Consider the following 16,934-nt stretch of genomic DNA (forward strand, 5'->3'; position numbering starts at 1 on the left):
CTCGCTGCGAGCGATGTAACGATTGCTCAATGATGAAGGATGGCGTTCTGCTTCTCACTGAAGCCTATTGGCTGACTTCTAGTTGAGTATGGAGACGGCGATTTCAATTTCGTCTTTACATATCAGATACCCCTTCGTGCAAATTGATGCAGGCAAAACGTTTGCCAAATCCTCCATCCTCCTCACAGCGTTTTACTTTTAAGCTCCAAATGCAAGTCGTGAATGGGCAGCGCTCGGTTGCGTAAACCCCATAAGCTCTTCTTCAGCAGCACACCCAGAATCACCCCGCCCTGCCCATTCTTAACACCGCGGTGGAGGGATGAGGAGAACCCCCCTCCTGTGGCCGCCACTCAGGCAGTACCTGCACCGTCATTGGTCAGTGAGCGCGACCATCACTTGTTAAATCCCTTATGCGGAGACGTCATTGGTGGATGCGGGGGACGGGTCCCGCCCCCCCTGGGTCGTTGTGAGTGGCCAGTCTGCGGGGGTCGACAGGATGGACTAACGGGACATGCGGACCAGCTGGATTCTCCTGATATCTGAAGTGCCGGTGAGGGGAAAACAATACTTTTTACATTAAGAAAATAACGCGCATGTTTAATTTCATTCATTATTTCAAATTTGTATCATTATCTTTTTTGTTTTATTTATTGAAATCACCACACTGTGGGTCGACCGCAAAGCACAAGCTAGCTACCGAGTGGTCCCCGCACCAGGGTCCAACTCCCCCGGGTCCGACCCCCTGGCCGAGGATAGTACATGGAGGTGGATCAGTAGCCTGTAGCCCACCACGTACTGACCACTCTGAGCTATAATGTGCAACTTTTGCCCTTCAGCACTATATGGTTGGCAATATAGCAGCATACATGTGGGCTGTGCAGACGGTGTGTGGATGAACGGGTCATGTGTCTGCTCCTATCGTCAGTGGGATGACCGTGATTTAATAGAGATGTGGGAACAGAGATTGATAAACAAATGTGGGTCACAGCATCAGTGAGTAGAAGCGACGGTGCGGAAGGTTGATGGATCGCTCCATCGGTTCACGGCTGTCTGTGTGTGTTGGGTTTGTGTTGTGTGTTTGTGTATGTACGTGTGTGCGTGTGCGTGTGTGTGTTTGGTTTGTGTTCAGTGTGTGTGCGTCTTTGCTTTGTGTAATCTGTGTGTGTGTGTGTGTGTGTGTGTGTGTGTGTGTGTGTGTGTGTGTGTGTGTGTGTGTGTGTGTGTGTGTGCGTGTGTGTGTGTGGTTTGTGTTCTGTGTGTGTGTTTGGTTTGTGTACACTGTGTGTGTGCGTGTGTTAGGCAGTGCATGTGTATTGGATGTGTGCCTGCGTCTCCGCCTGCTTCTAGTTTGGTTTGTAGAAATTGAGCGAAGGGTTTTAATTTATTCTAGAAAAATGCACAGAAGTCCAATTACAATTATGAATTGTAATTGCAATTGTGAACAGTTGACAATATTCTATAGATTCTTGATTATGAGGCATTTAATTGACCTTAATGCAGGTAAATATTTTTTCGGGATAGTATGATAATTCCATAATTCTTGCCTACTCATGGCCAATTCTTGAATAACAGAACCAAGACCTTTCTAAGGCGACTCCAGGTTTCTGGTCACCACCCAGAGATGCTAGGCCTACCTCTGCATAGTGCCACTGAGGCGCCTTGGTGCATTGTCACATTCAGAGTATTTCTTTACGTCATATTTAGGACAGTGTAACCTGACGTAATCTGGCGTTGCATTATTTACAATAGAGCCATAGCAAAGCAGAACACAAACGCATGTGGGCGTGTCCTGGGCACATCAATTAATCATGGCTCCCCTGTCCGACCTTAATGGAGTTCCCACATCCGTACTAAAAAGACATCTCGTGTGTTTGTGTGTGTGTGGGTGGGTGTGTATGTATGTTTGTGTGTGTGTGTGTGTGTGTGTGTGTGTGTGTGTGTGTGTGTGTGTGTGTGTGTGTGTGTGTGTGTGTGTGTGTGTGTGTGTGTGTGTGTGTGTGTGTGTGTGTGAGCGAGTGTGTGCGTATGTATGTGTGTGTGTGTAGTTGTTGCCAGGATGTCTTCTCGCGGAAGTTCAAAGGACATCTGACCTGCTGCTATGACTGCTTATAGGCTGCTAATGGGAGAGAGGCCACCAGGTGTGTGTCTGTGTGTGTGCACGCATACGTGTGTTTTTGTGTGTGTGTGTTTGTGTGTGTTAGAAGGTGTGTGAGTGATTGAGATGGAATGGTGTGTGTGTTTGAGTGAGAGGGCTAGTGTAGCCCTGTATGTGTGGAAACACATGGGTGTGACAGAGGAGAGGATGGAGGAGAGAGGGAGGCAGGTTGCTGGGGCCATGCTTGTGTCCGTTTTCCATTGCGTAGAAGCCCTCTGAATGTTGAATGTTGTGGGGAAGAGCCAGCTCAGTTACAATGTGTTGGTGGTGAACACCCGTCTCTATAAGAGGAAGCACAGCAAAATCAGCACAACGGTGGCCTACATTTAGCATTTATCTTTAACCAACTTAATGCATCCTTACCTGTCTTTAGGTCCCAATGTGAGATACAACATGACAAAGAAGAACGGCACAAAATAGGGTTTTGTATAAAGTCATCGTCAAGGAAGCCTTAAATACGGTCATGTGTAGTGGTTGGGAAAGGGTTGAGTTCATCAAACAAACTGCCTGGACTAAGTCATAGAATGACTAGGGCAACTCTCTCTCTCTCTCTCTCTCTCTCTCTCTCTCTCTCTCTCTCTCTCTCTCTCTCTCTCTCTCTCTCTCTCTCTCTCTCTCTCTCTCTCTCTCTGTCTCTGTCTCTGTCTCTGTCTCCGTCTCTCATGGCGGAGTGTTCCCTGATTCTGGAAAGAGTACGGTGTGTGTGTGTGTGTGTGTGTGTGTGTGTGTGTGTGTGTGTGTGTGTGTGTGTGTGTGTGTGTGTGTGTGTGTGTGCATGCATTGGAGCACTCGCTCTGTTGCCGTGCAAACGGGGCTCCTTTGTCCCGGGAACCTTTCAATGGATACCCCCGGCGGCCCCCTTATCCACACACACACACACACACACACACACACACACACACACACACACACACACACACACACACACACACACACACCCCTCCCTCAATCACTTTCTCTCTCTCTCTGGCCCCGGCCCCTCCTGTTTCTCACAAACAGCCCCCCATGCCCCCGGCCGCTCATTATCGTGCATCACTGATGTCATTGTCATGCTAGTCAGGGAGAGAGCAGGACAGAACCCGTCACCTAGTTCCATCCTGCGCTAGCAAACACGTCCACACATCCCGCCTGGTCATTCTGTTAGGGTCTGGATTGGAAAGACCTTTAAACCAGACACTCATGAGGTCACCCGCTTTTCTGGGTCCATTTGCATTGGCGGCATGTAGGTGTGTGTGTGTCCATGAGAGAGAGAGAGAGTGTGTGTGTGTGTGTGTGTGTGTGTGTGTGTGTGTGTGTGTGTGTGTGTGTGTGTGTGTTTGCTGGTGTGTTCATTCATGTGTGTTGGTTGGTGTGTCTGTGTGTGTATGTGTAAGTGTGTACGCATGAGTGTCTGTTTGCATGTGCACATACATGTGTGTTTGGGCATATGTTGGTGTGTGTGTGTGTGTGTGTGTCTGTGAGGGGTCCCTTAAGGACTGTTGCCGGAGCGCCCTTGCGGCTCCTGAGATGGGCCCCTGGTGGCCCCTCAGTAGGGCCCCTGGTGGAGCAGGCTTGTGTACGGCTTAACCTACAGCCATTAGTAGGCCGGGAGAACACTGACGGTCCACACAGGGTCCACACTGATGAACGCTGATGCATTTCTTTGTGTGTGTGTGTGTGTGTGTGTGTGTGTGTGTGTGTGTGTGTGTGTGTGTGTGTGTGTGTGTGTGTGTGTGTGTGTGTGTGTGTGTGTGTGTGTGTGTGTGTGTGGTTCTGAACGATGTCCATGCGGCAGCTCCTTTTGGACACGGTGGCGGTGTTAGGGTTAGGGTGTGTGTTGTGTGAATTGTTGTGACCCGTGTGTGCAGAGGAAGCAGAGCTGTGACTCTGGAGGAGCAGGAAGCGGGGGGGTGGGGACCACATAACAGGAAGTAGGAAGAGGCTCCGATAAGATGAGGATTCTTCTCTGAGGAAATCAGGTTTTCTCATTAGTTAGGAAGTGAAAGGGGTTCAGTGGTCCAGATCATCCAGACGTATTGTCTTCCACACGATGTTTACTCAATGTTTTACTGGACAAGGACTCCTGGTACCAAACAGGATGTCTCGTTTTAGAAAGACAACGCTTGAGGTGGGTGTGAAACGGAGGTAAAGATTCAAAGTGGAAAGCTCCCCTTTCGAACACCACCTAGCCCAATACCTGTTTATAATATATAACAGTATATGCGTGCATCTCATCTGTGCATGTTCTCCTTGATTCTGTTGGCTTTTCCAAGCAGAACCCCATCTGCTGTGTGAAGGCTGGTCTCCCCTCACCCTGCTCTCCCCCACATCTAGGAGTCTGTGGAGCCAGCTGGTCCAGTGAAAGCCACCAGGCCTAGGCTTAGCTGGCCGGCCATGTCCTAATAGCTTCTTAATCTCCCACGTTTCTGCACTCTTCTGCCAGCCGGACCCCTGGACTCCTGTACCCTTGACCTCAAGCACACATGGAGTCAGGTCCTTTAGTGTAAATGGTGAAGGGAGAAGATTTATGTTGCACCTTTCCGGCCTGTGGCATCCCAAAGTATTCGTCCGAACATTAGCATTGGGGTCAACCATGCCAGGCAACAGCCAGCTCGTTGGGGGCGGCTGGGCTGAAGTGCCCCAAACCTCAGCTAGGAGAAGCCGGAGAAGAAACCTAGAAAACCCATCCTACCTCCTGGGTTACTGGGCCCCGCAGTATAGAGTCACGGTAACAGCCTCAAAGGCTTCAGTCACATGTTCTGGCCCTGCCCTATCCCTGCTCCCCCCAAGGACAATACAACTCATAATATAGATCTTAGAAAATAGTTACATTATCAACATTGTTCAGCAAAAAAAGTCGTATCCCTTGGTATTCCTTCAAACACAGATTGTTGAATCCATCATGTGTTCCATTGTGATGAGTTCCATTGATATTGGGTATTGTTTGTGTTTGCTGGATGAACCCACTGGGAGCATATAAGCAGTGTTGCTTACTCCCCCCCCCCCCCCTCCCCCCCCCACCCCTCCCAACTGTTCCCACCGGCCTTCCTGCAGCAGTACTTGTGTGTGAAAGGGCTCGGGCCCTCTCTACTCAGCCACCGCGTGTGTATGTATCTCTTTTTAACCGTTTGCATATGAGGTGGTCCGTGGAAGGTCTTGATGACAATCTAGCGGTCTGCCGAGAGTCAAAGGTTGGCCCCAGCGTTGTAAAGTGTGTGACTTCAGAGAGAGCCCCCCCTGTGTGGACAGACTGCTGAGGTGTGTGTGTGTGTGTGTGTGTGTGTGTGTGTGTGTGTGTGTGTGTGTGTGTGTGTGTGTGTGTGTGTGTGTGTGTGTGTGTGTGTGTGTGTGTGTGTGTGTGTGTGTGTGTGAGGAGTATATCCTGCCACGGGCCCCAGGATGCACCAGACGGCTCTTTACAGCGTATGTACAAAGGCCCACTTTTTAGTGCCTGGCTGGAGTCCCCCCGGCAGCCTGGGGGTACTGAACCCAGGGAGGGAGCGGGGATGTGACGCCACCAGGCGCCGTGCGGCAGGACCCTTCTCTCTGACCAGCCCCCCGGCCCAGGGGGCTAGCAGGGCTGGGCCGGTTCCATCGATCCCCCTGTAACAGGATGACTAAGCCCCCTCTGCCCCTGTGTTTCCCGCTGCAGACGGAGCCAGGCGTGTGCGTGGTCCTGTGTGTGTAGGCGTGTGCAGGCGTGTGCAGGCGTGTGTGGCTCGGCAGCATGCCGCTGGTGAAGAGGAACATCGAGCCGCGGCACCTCTGCCGCGGGGAGCTGCCCGACGGCATCGGCAGCGAGCTGGAGTGTGTGATGAACAACACGCTGTCCGCCATCATCCGCCAGCTCAGCAGCCTCAGTAAGACACACACACACACACACACACACACACACACACACACACACACACACACACACACACACACACACTGGTAAACGAACATGCACACACACACACACACACACACACACTGGTAAACGAACATGCACACACACACTCTTGTGCACAAACACACACACACACCCTGGAACACGTACACACACACACACGCACACACCTTGGTACACTTACACACCCAGGTGAACACAAACACACACTCTTGTACACTCACAAACAACACCCTGGTACACACACACACTAGTGGTGCAACGGATCACGGATGATCCGTGATCCGTACGGATCAACCCTCATGGTTCGGAACGAACGTGATCCGCGGATTGGCTGAAAAAAATGTATGTATGTCTTTTTTTTTCATAATGTTTTTTAGATATTTACTATCCATCTTAAGAAGAAGAATAATGCCTCAGATTGCACTTTATTTTGTTTTTAAACATTTAAGTATTTGATTTAAAATAATAAAAAATATATTTACTGTTAATGTTGAGATAAATCCAAAAAAGCAACATTATCATTATCATAACATCACAAAGCAAAGTCACATTTGTCTTGTTATCTTTTATTGTTGTTGTTGATCTGAAAATTATCCGATCCGTGACTCAAAAACCGCGACACGGTCCGATCCGTGAGTTTTGTGATCCGTTGTACCCCTAACACACACACACACACACCCTGGTACACTGGCACATACATACCCTGGTACACACACACACAAACACACCCTGGTACACTGGGACATACATACCCTGGTACACACACACACAAACACACCCTGGTACACTGGCACATACATACCCTGGTACACACACACACAAACACACCCTGGTACACTGGCACATGCATACCATGTTCACACACATACCCTGGTACACTGGCTCTTACACACCCTGGTACATACATACCTTGGTACACATACACACCCTGGTACACTGGCACATGCATACCATGTTCACACACACACCCTGGTACACTGGCTCATACACACCCTGGTACACACACAAACACACCCTGCTAGACTTACACCCTGGTATGTTGGTTCATGTACACAATGTTACACACACACACGCGCGCGCACACACACACACACACACACACACACACACACACACACACACACACACACACACACACACACACACACACACACTGTTACATATACACACTGTTACATATACACACTGTTACATATACACACTGTTACATATACATACACACACTGTTACATATACACACTGTTACATATACATACACACACTGTTACATATGTTTTTGCATGCAGATACACCAGCACACACACTGTTGCACATAAACACAGTTAGTTACACACAGACACACACACATTACTCACACACAATAACAGCAACTCATAACTTTCCACACATGCAAACTCATATCCGCACAGTAATACTTACTGGCATTCAAACAAACAAACACACTAAAATACTAGTACCGTCTAATGCCTACCAACCCTCACGTCAGACACACAATCACGTCACACACACAAACACGGAGGGGACACAGAAGCTCTCTGAGACACACAGGGTCTTGGTAAGAGGCCCTAAGGGACATGACGAGATGCTGCACTCTGCTCGGCCTCCAGGCTGCCACTCTAACAGACGCATTACTACCACTTCCTTCGCTACTGTGTGTGTGTGTGTGTGTGTGTGTGTGTGTGTGTGTGTCTTCATGTGTGTGTGTGTGTGTGTGTGTGGAGGTCTTCATGTGTGTGTGTGTGGAGGTCTTCATGTGTGTGTGGAGGTCTTCATGTGTGTGTGTGGAGGTCTTCATGTGTGTGTGTGGAGGTCTTCATGTGTGTGTGTGGAGGTATTCGTGTGTGTATGTGGAGGTCTTCATGTGTGTATGTGGAGGTATTTGTGTGTGTGTGTGTGTGTGTGTGTGTGTGTGTGTGTGGAGGTCTTAATGTGTATGTGGAGGCTCTTCATGTGTGTATTGAGGCTCTTCCTGTGTGTGTGGAGGCTCTTCTGTCGAGGTCATTAATCCCATAGCGGCAGCGATTGATCTAGGCGTTGTCATGGTTACTGTGGCAGGGTCAAGCCGCGTGCGGTGGGCATAGAGCAGTGTCAGGAGAACATGGAAGCCAGGACCCTAATCACCTCCGATAGCAGCCTGTGTGTGTGGGTTTGTTTGTGAGTAAGTGAAGGGGTGTGTGTGTGTGTGTGTGTGTGTGTTAGTGTTTGCATGTATGAGTAAGTAAAGGGGTCTGTGTGTATATTTTGTGTGTTTGTGTGCGTGTGCGTGTGCGCGTGCGCGTGCGTGTGCGCGTGCGCGAAAGCGTACCATATTGATTGTCATGCTGTAAGTCCATTAGCCAGAGCGATGGAGACCGGGGGGGAAAAAGGGTGAGAGGGTGAGAGGGCCTGTCCTCACCCTCCTTTTATGACCCTGCCAACACGAGAGTACGTCTTCAATTCCTCCCATGGCTCCCACTGAGTCTCCCCAGGATATCTCTCCCTCTCTTTCTCTCTTTTTTTCTTTCTCTTTCGTTCCCATCTCAGCCACACTCACTTACCCTTCTGCACTGACACACACATGTGCACATACATACATACCAATATCAATGTGTTTTTTACACACACACACACACACACACACACACACACACACACACACACACACACACACACACACACACACACACACACACACACACACACACACACACACACACACACACACACACACGTTCACATCCTCCCCCATCTGTCTCTTTGTGTCTTCCCTTCCGACACTCTTTCCCTGTCTCTCTCTGTCTGTTTTCTTGTGTTTGTTTTGCGTCTCTCTCTCTCTGTCTCTGTGTCTGTGTCTGTCTCTCTCTCTCTCTCTCTCTCTCTCTCTCTCTCTCTCTCTCTCTCTCTCTCTCTCTCTCTCTCTCTCTCTCTCTCTCTCTCTCTCTCTCTCTCTCTCTCTCTCTCTCTCTCTCTCTCTCTCTCTCTCTCTCTCTCTCTCTCTCTCTCTCTCTCTCTCTCTCTCTCTCTCTCTCTCTCTCTCTCTCTCTCTGAATCTCTCTCTCTCTCTCTCTCTCTCTCTCTCTCTCTCTGAATCTCTCTCTGAATCTCTGACTCTTTCTCTCTGACTCTTTGTGACTGTCTCTCTTCTCTTTCTCTTTCAATTTCTCTTTCCAAAAATGTGCTTGATTGACATTAGACACAAATGTTTTTATTTATTTATTTGACTTAATATGAATTAAGTAAAATATTAAAAGTCAAATACAATATATATAAACAACTCAAAAAGTAGAAAAATTAACACTACACATTAGAACATTCAAATAGTGAATACTAAATATAGATTTAGAAAAGTCAAGTCTGACAGCATAAAAGGTGCAGTGTGAGGATTACAACATGGTCCTGGTTACAGAGTCCAGTGGGAAGAATCTATGCTTCGAGTCAAAGATCGCGAGTGTCTTTGTAATCCTTGGGAAGTGTGTGTTCCAGACAGACTGTCTTGGTATGACAGGTTTCAGATGGTTTTGTGATCGGTCGGTGTACAGTCTTCTCTTGGGAGCCAGATCACATGGCTGAGTCTGTACCTGCTCAGAGACTTAGTTTTGGGTCCCGGAGGTCAGTGCGTGTCTGTGTGTGTGTGTCCTCTGTTTAAGTAGCCGATTCACTCTGATCAATATAGATTATAGATCTATATATAACGTATAGGTGATGTAGTTTATAGATCTATATTCAATATCGATTATAGACCTATATATAATATATAGTTTATATAGTTTAAGCATCTATATTCCATATAGATTATAGACCTATATATAATATATAGGTGATATCGTTTATAGATCTATAGTCGATATAGATTCTAGACCTATATCTAATGTATAGTTTATATCGTTTATGTATCTATATTCAGCCGTTCCCATAGTTTCCTCCTCTCTCTCCTGATGGTTTCCCTGAGTACCGTTTCCTCTGCGTTCCCCGACTGTAGAAAGTGGCGTGGTGCTGTTTACATCCAGGCTCCGGAAGCGTCTCTCCCCCGTCCCCCTCCCCGCCAGATATCCATTTCCTCATGAGGGACAAAAATAACGTGTGTCTGGTCCTTCATAGTGGCTTCAGTTATCCTGCCCTCTTCTCACACACCCTTTTCTCACAGGATAACCTCTCGTTAAAGTCCTGGTTGAGTGGACATGGTAAACATCCCCGTTCTGCTAACCTATGCTTCCTGCTGGGCTGGGGCAAACCCCCCTAGAGATTTGCTTAAGAAGTATAAATATATAAATATAAGTATAGCCATAGCTCATCATACTGAGGTCCAGCATCTTGTTTATCTAATGTCAATTGTCAAAGCGTGAGGTTTCTATGCTGAAGCATCATTCTTTCATCAGCTGCCCACAATGGGAGGGGTTTCTGTTTCCCAGTCACCTGGAGATTGTCCCAGTGTTCCAACCGACCATTAGCCCTCAAGGTTGTCATCGGTGAAGAACTCATTAAATGAGTATGGATATGTTGGATGCTGAGCGGGAGAGAGAGAGAGGTTCAGCTCCGATTCACGTATCGATGAAATACGGTGTTGGTGTCCAAATGCACACGCGCACATTTCCTGTAAGAACGGCCTCCCGGTCGCGTGTCACGTTACACGACCTTCTGATGACTGACCCCCGTATCTGTGGCGACCTCAGCCAAGTCTCCAGGCTGATGAACAATCTTCATACAAATGTCTCCTCCCCCTCTCCTCCTCCTCTCCTCCTCCTCCCCCTCTCCTCCTCCTCTCCTCCCCCTCCCCTCTCCTCTCCTCCTCCCCCTCCCCTCTCCTCTCCTCCTCCTCCCCCTCCCCTCTCCTCTCCTCCTCCCCCTCTCCTCTCCTCCTCCCCCTCTCCTCTCCTCCTCCCCCTCTCCTCCCCTCTCCTCTCCTCCCCCCCCCTCCCCTCTCCTCTCCTCCCCCCCCTCCCCTCTCCTCTCCTCCTCCTCCAGGTAAGCATGCGGAGGACATCTTCGGGGAGCTCTTCAACGAGGCCAACACCTTCTACGTGCGAGCTAGCTCCCTGCAGGACCGCATCGACCGCCTGGCCGTCAAGGTGACGCAGCTGGACTCCACCGTGGAGGAAGGTGAGGTCGGAGGTCAACTCCAATATAGGAACCAGGTCGGAGTCTCCACTCAGTAGAGCATGATTCTAAGAGCATCCAGGACTCTTTTCTCACACACGAATGTAAACACACCTACTAGAACAAGGAACACACAAGAACACAGACGATGGAGTTGAGAGATGTGTATTTCTGTCTGTTGGACGGGCTCGTTCCTCTGTCTGTCTCTCAGTCTGGTTATCTGTCCATCAGCGTCCCTGTTCCTCCTCCTCCTCCTCCTCCTCCTCCTCCTCCTCTGTCTCCTCCTCTGTCTGTCTGTCTGTCCCACAGTGTCCCTGCTCCTCCTCCTCCTCCTCTGTCTCCTCCTCTGTCTGTCTGTCTGTCCCACAGTGTCCCTGCTCCTCCTCCTCCTCCTCTGTCTCCTCCTCTGTCTGTCTCTCTGTCTGTCCCACAGTGTCCCTGCTCCTCCTCCTCCTCTGTCTGTCTGTCCCCCAGTGGGCCCTGCTCACCCTCCCCCTCTGTCTGTGTGTCTGTCAGTGTCTCTGCAGGACATCAACATGAGGAAGGCCTTTAAGAGCTCCACCACCCAGGACCAGCAGGTGGTGTCCAAGAGCAGCGTGCCAAACCCAGTGGTGGAGATGTACAACCTGAGCGACGAGCCGCCGCCCCTCAACATCCTGTCCTCCTACCGGTGCGCTTCCTGTGGAGATAACACGCTGTTATACACACATATAGAGAGACACACACACACACACACACACACACACACACACACACACACACACACACACACACACACACACACACACACACACACACACACACACACACACACACAGACACACACACACTCATATACATACATACATACAAACACATACAAACTCTCTATGATGTCACAATATCCCTTTCCTAGGTATATATATATCTAATACTTACAATACTTCATTCTTCGATCCATCTCCTCTTCCTCGGTCCCAGACCCTTCCTCGGTTCCTCCTTTCTTTGTGCCTTTTAAATGTAAACCGTGTGTGTGTGTGTGTTCAGGGACGACAACAAGGAGGGTCTGAAGTTCTACACGGACCCGTCGTACTTCTTCCACCTGTGGAAGGAGACCATGCTGCAGGACACGGAGGACAAGAGGAAGGAGAAGCGCAAGCAGAAGGTACGGCCTCACTCAGACCCTAGCTCCACTCAGACCCTAGCTCCAATCAGAATATATATATATATATATATACATACATACATACATACATACATACATACATACATACATACATACATACATACATACATATATATACAACGACCCCCCCCCCCCCCTGATCCCTCCCTCCTTAAGGTTCTCGGCTTTAGAATGTGTGTGTGTTGCATTCAAGCACCTTTGATCGGCAGAAAAGATTGATTCCCTGAACCAATCCTGGAAGAGACGCCCTGATTGGTCAGAAATGAATGGTCTAAAATCAAAAATCAAAAAAGCCCTAACAATCACCAGGTTACCCCATTCCCCGTTCACAACAAAGATAGTTTGGATTAGACGATACACAATGCTAAGTTCTACTTTTGAGTGCGGGAGGGTGAAGCTATCATGCTATCTCGCGCCCGCCCATCCAACGCTGAGCGCCCAGTTGTCTCCTCCTGGTGGTGAGCAGGAGCAGCGGCGCTGTGTGGACGGCACGCTGCAGCGCGAGGTGAAGAAGGTCCGCAAGGCCCGCAACCGCCGGCAGGAGTGGAACATGATGGCCCTGGACAAAGAGCTGCGGCCGGACCACCGGCACACCATCCACAGGGACCGCGGGACGTCCTCCGAGGGGTCCATGTCCCCAGAGAACAGGTCAGTGCACCCACGGCCACACAAGGACGCACAAACCTTATTTATGAAGGTATCTTTCTGGCAGTGCTCAACAAGGGAAATGACACAAACACAAGAAGTACAATTCATAAGGAAATCACTACTTAAAATGACCATGCAAAAATCTATGATTTATCCCAGATTTATGGACTACCCGATACGAACAAAGCTAAACTCAAAGATTATCTTCCAGAATGAGACAGGTTGTGGGGCCCTCAGTGTATACCCTCCCCTGTCGACAGCCCTTCTAAGGCCCAATCCCATTTCTACCCCTTCCCCCTTACCCCTTACCCCTTCCCCTTACTTCTTCCCCTTACCCCTTCAAAACAAGGGGGAGGGGTAAGGGGAAGGGGGAAGGGGTAGAAATGGGATTGGGGCTACGCCTCTCAGACGTCCTGGGTCTTACCGGTCCCCTGTGTCCCCCAGGGCCCTCGGCGGGGAGCCCTTCCTGTACCCCAACGCCATGAACCACGCGGCCCACGCCCACACTTACTCGGGCCCGCCCCCCAGCCTCCTGGCGGCCCAGATGGCCGCGGGCCACGCCCCTCTAGGTGGGGACCATGACTACCGGGCCAGGGGCGTGGCCTACCAGGGAGGGACACTGGGGCGGCCCCACCATCACCCTCAAGCCCCGCCCCTTCCCCCACCCGCGGAAGCCATGAATGGGGGCCCGATGTCCCTCCCCCCAACGGAGTACGGGTACGGAAATTTAAGTTAAATACAAACAATGTGTTCAATTTAAAAGAAACCCTGTCTAACGGCTCATTCAATGGATTCAGATGTGGCTGTCTCTTTAATTATGTCCCTCTGCTGCCCCCTAGTGGTCTGGATTTAGAACTACCACAAGTCACCCTCATAGCTTTATTGAGTTTAAAGCATGTTCTTTGGTTGATAGTTCCTCTGCCTGTCGTGTGATTCCCACGTGTCCCGTCTGAGCCCTGTCCTCCTGTCCTCCACAGGATGGACGGCTATGCCAACACCGGGCCCCCTCCCCCGGCCCCCGCCCCTCTCATCCCCTCGGCCCAGACAGCGTTTGCATCGCCCCCCGGGGGTCCGCTCTCCCCCCCGGGGGGGATGAGTGGGGGCTACGGCTCTCCTCCCCCACTCGGCTCAGGATCCATGGGGGCACCGCCTCCACCCGGCCCCCCTCCTCCGCCTCTACCCCCCGGGGTCTCCTCCCACTTCCACATCACCCCCAAGATGGCCGCCGCAGCCGCCGCCAGCGAGGCTGAGCCAGTGACTGACGCCCGCAGCGACCTGCTGGCCGCCATCCGCATGGGTAAGTGTGTGTGTGTGTGTGTGTGTGTGTGTGTGTGTGTGTGTGTGTGTGTGTGTGTGTGTGTGTGTGTGTGTGTGTGTGTGTGTGTGTGTGTGTGTTCGTGTGTGTGTGTGGTGTGCATATTGTCCTTATGTATTCAATAGCAAAAAATACATCAAATCAATGATGTATTTGACTGCTTTAAAGTAGTCATTCTAACTTATAACCAAAAATTACTTTTATCCAAAGCGACTTACTGTGAACTCAATATAAACATGTCGGAGGTTGCTGGTTTGTCTACCAAATCCTTGAGCAAGATGCCTCCCCCCTACCTGCACCTGAATGGCATGTGTCTATAAATATCACCATCAGATGCGTTGGATGAAAGGGTGAATAATGAATATATTATAGTTGCCATGAGCACGGCTTGAAAGAAAGAACCCACCCAGTCTGAACCCGTCTGAGCCAGCCTAAGGCATCTTAGTTGTGGTGGTGCTGGTGCTGGTGGTGCTGGTGGTGCTGGTTGTGGAGATGGTGCTGATGGAGGTGGTGATGGCGGTGTTGGTGATGGTGGTGATGGTGGTGGTGGTCCTGCTGAACGTGGTGGTGGTGGTTGTGGTGGTGGTGGAGAAGTACGAGGAGGTGGTGGTGTTGCTGGTGGTGTTGGTGGTGGGGGTGGAGTAACGAGGAGGTGGTGGTGTTGCTTAGGGTGGGCGTGGAGGTTGAGTAACGAGGAGGTGGTGGTTCTGGTGGTTCTGGTGGAGGTGGTGGGGCTGATGGTGGTGGTGGGGTAGTAATGAGGAGGTGGTGGTGGAAGTTGTGGTGGTGGTGGTGGTGGAGGTCGAGTAACGAGGAGGTGGTGGAGGTGGTGGTGGTGGTGGTGGTGGAGGTCGAGTAACGAGGAGGTGGTGATTGTGGTGGAGGAGGTGGTGGAGGTGGTGGGGCTGATGGTGGTGGTGGTGCAGCAACAAGGAGGTTTGTGGTGGTGGGGCTTGTGGTGGTGGGGCTGATGGAGGTGCAGTAACGAGGAGGTGGTTGTGGTGGAGGTGCAGTAACAAGGAGGTGGTGGTGGTGGAGGTGCAGTAACGAGGAGGTGGTGGAGGTGCAGTAACGAGGAGGTGGAGGAGGTGCAGTAACGCGGTGTGTCCTTGCAGGCATCCAGCTGAAGAAGGTCCAAGAGCAGCAGGAGCAGCAGGCCAAGCGGGAGCCGGTGGGGAACGACGTGGCCACCATCCTGTCACGCCGCATCGCCGTGGAGTACAGCGACTCAGAGGACGACTCGGAGCTGGAGGACAACGACTGGTCCGACTAGGACACACACACACACACACACACACACACACACACACACACACACACACACACACACACACACACACACACACACACACACACACACACACACACACACACACACACACACACACACACACACACACACACTGTTGTGTGGCTAATCCCTATCTCACGTGTATTTGCATAGCCCCTGACACACACACACGCTAATAGCTAGCACCTAAGCACATGTAACACAGTATAAGCTAACACAGCGAGCTGGACGGGGTGTTTCCAAGCTACGAAGAAGAAGAGACTCATACTTAATGTTAGGTTCTTATACTGTGATGCTAAATATCTAACAATAAGTTAACCTGACTCCTGTACACCTTGTATTCTCCAGTGGATGTTCCGCCCTACCTTAGTATAACACAACCCCCACACATTCCATGTGCCGTGCATGGGGGGGGTCCTCATCGTAGCACTAGTTAGGCTTAAGAGTGGATAGAACATATAAATAGATCATTACGCTCTCAAGCTGACCACTGTAGCTGTCTCTCTCTCTCTCTCTCTCTCTCTCTCTCTCTCTCTCTCTCTCTCTCTCTCTCTCTCTCTCTCTCTCTCTCTCTCTCTCTCTCTCTCTCTCTCTCTCTCTCTCTCTCTCTCTCTCTCTCTCTCTCTCTCTCTCTCTCTCTCTCTCTCTCTCTCTCTCTCTCTGCCCCCCCCCCCCCCCCAGGCCTTGTTCTCTATCTCTTGCGCTCTTTTCATGTTTTTAACATTTCTACATTGTGCGTGCTCATGCATCGATCATGAGACACGTGTTTAATATTTTAGATTACAGGCGACTGGAAGTTCAAATGGAATGCGTACTTTGATGGTCGCTGGGGTGAGGTAATGGGTCAGGGTGGGGGGGGGGCATGGGGGGGAGGAAATGGGTCAGGATGGGGGGGGGGAGAGACAGCGGGGGGAAGGTAATGGTTCAGGGTTTGGGGGGGGGGGGAGAGACGGAGGGGCTGTGGAGGAGGGGGGGGGTGGGAGAGGCGTCCTACTGATCCGGGATCAGTCTCTGAGGGGTCTGCGGTGGTCTGCGTGGGGGCGGGGTTATGAGCAGGGGAGAGGGAGTGGTTTCCTGTGTATGTGCTCCAAGTGTATGAGTCTGTGACCTCCGACCTGGAACTACTAAAATAAAGATGGAGTTGAAACGGTGAAGGAAAATGGCCGGCGTCTCTTTTCTTTCTTTCTCATCGCTGTTCCACTGTCGTCATAGAGATGACTTGTACAGAATTTTTTTTTCTTCTGTCGTCTCCATGGGGACGGTACAGCTAAGAAGCCCCGTTGTCAGGGAAACAGGGGAGTGCAAAAAGGGGGCAATGAGCCAGAAGGAGAAGGGACAGACAGACAGACAGAGGCAGTGGACGGTTGTTATGCACAGCACATTCTTTTAATACAAAAATTAACAAGGTCTCTCCGT

The 16,934-nt window shown here is 50.5% G+C and overlaps 1 protein-coding gene across 1 annotated transcript; it reads left to right on the top strand.

Annotated features, from left to right (window-relative positions):
• The first annotated feature begins 403 nt into the window (after nucleotides 1-403).
• wasf3b (WASP family member 3b) lies at nucleotides 404-15,590 on the top strand. Its single transcript, XM_030349566.1, has 9 exons — nucleotides 404-550; nucleotides 5,787-5,994; nucleotides 10,968-11,102; nucleotides 11,616-11,769; nucleotides 12,126-12,243; nucleotides 12,731-12,912; nucleotides 13,357-13,629; nucleotides 13,890-14,209; nucleotides 15,343-15,590. Exons 2-9 carry the CDS (start codon nucleotides 5,862-5,864, stop codon nucleotides 15,498-15,500), a joined length of 1,473 nt encoding a protein of 490 aa, XP_030205426.1. The 5' UTR covers nucleotides 404-550; nucleotides 5,787-5,861; the 3' UTR covers nucleotides 15,501-15,590.
• The last annotated feature ends 1,344 nt before the right edge of the window (nucleotides 15,591-16,934 follow it).

The sequence above is a fragment of the Gadus morhua genome, chromosome 23 (genome assembly GCF_902167405.1).
Source record: "Gadus morhua chromosome 23, gadMor3.0, whole genome shotgun sequence".
In the NCBI taxonomy this organism is placed as follows: domain Eukaryota; kingdom Metazoa; phylum Chordata; class Actinopteri; order Gadiformes; family Gadidae; genus Gadus; species Gadus morhua.

Bases quoted from the DNA above. Each gene is read 5' to 3' on its own strand.
- wasf3b (XM_030349566.1), top strand. From the start codon at position 5,862: ATGCCGCTGGTGAAGAGGAACATCGAGCCGCGGCACCTCTGCCGCGGG. The intron at 11,770-12,125 runs GTGCGCTTCCTG...GTGTGTGTTCAG, and splicing joins AACATCCTGTCCTCCTACCG to GGACGACAACAAGGAGGGTC. The intron at 13,630-13,889 runs GTACGGAAATTT...TGTCCTCCACAG, and splicing joins CTCCCCCCAACGGAGTACGG to GATGGACGGCTATGCCAACA.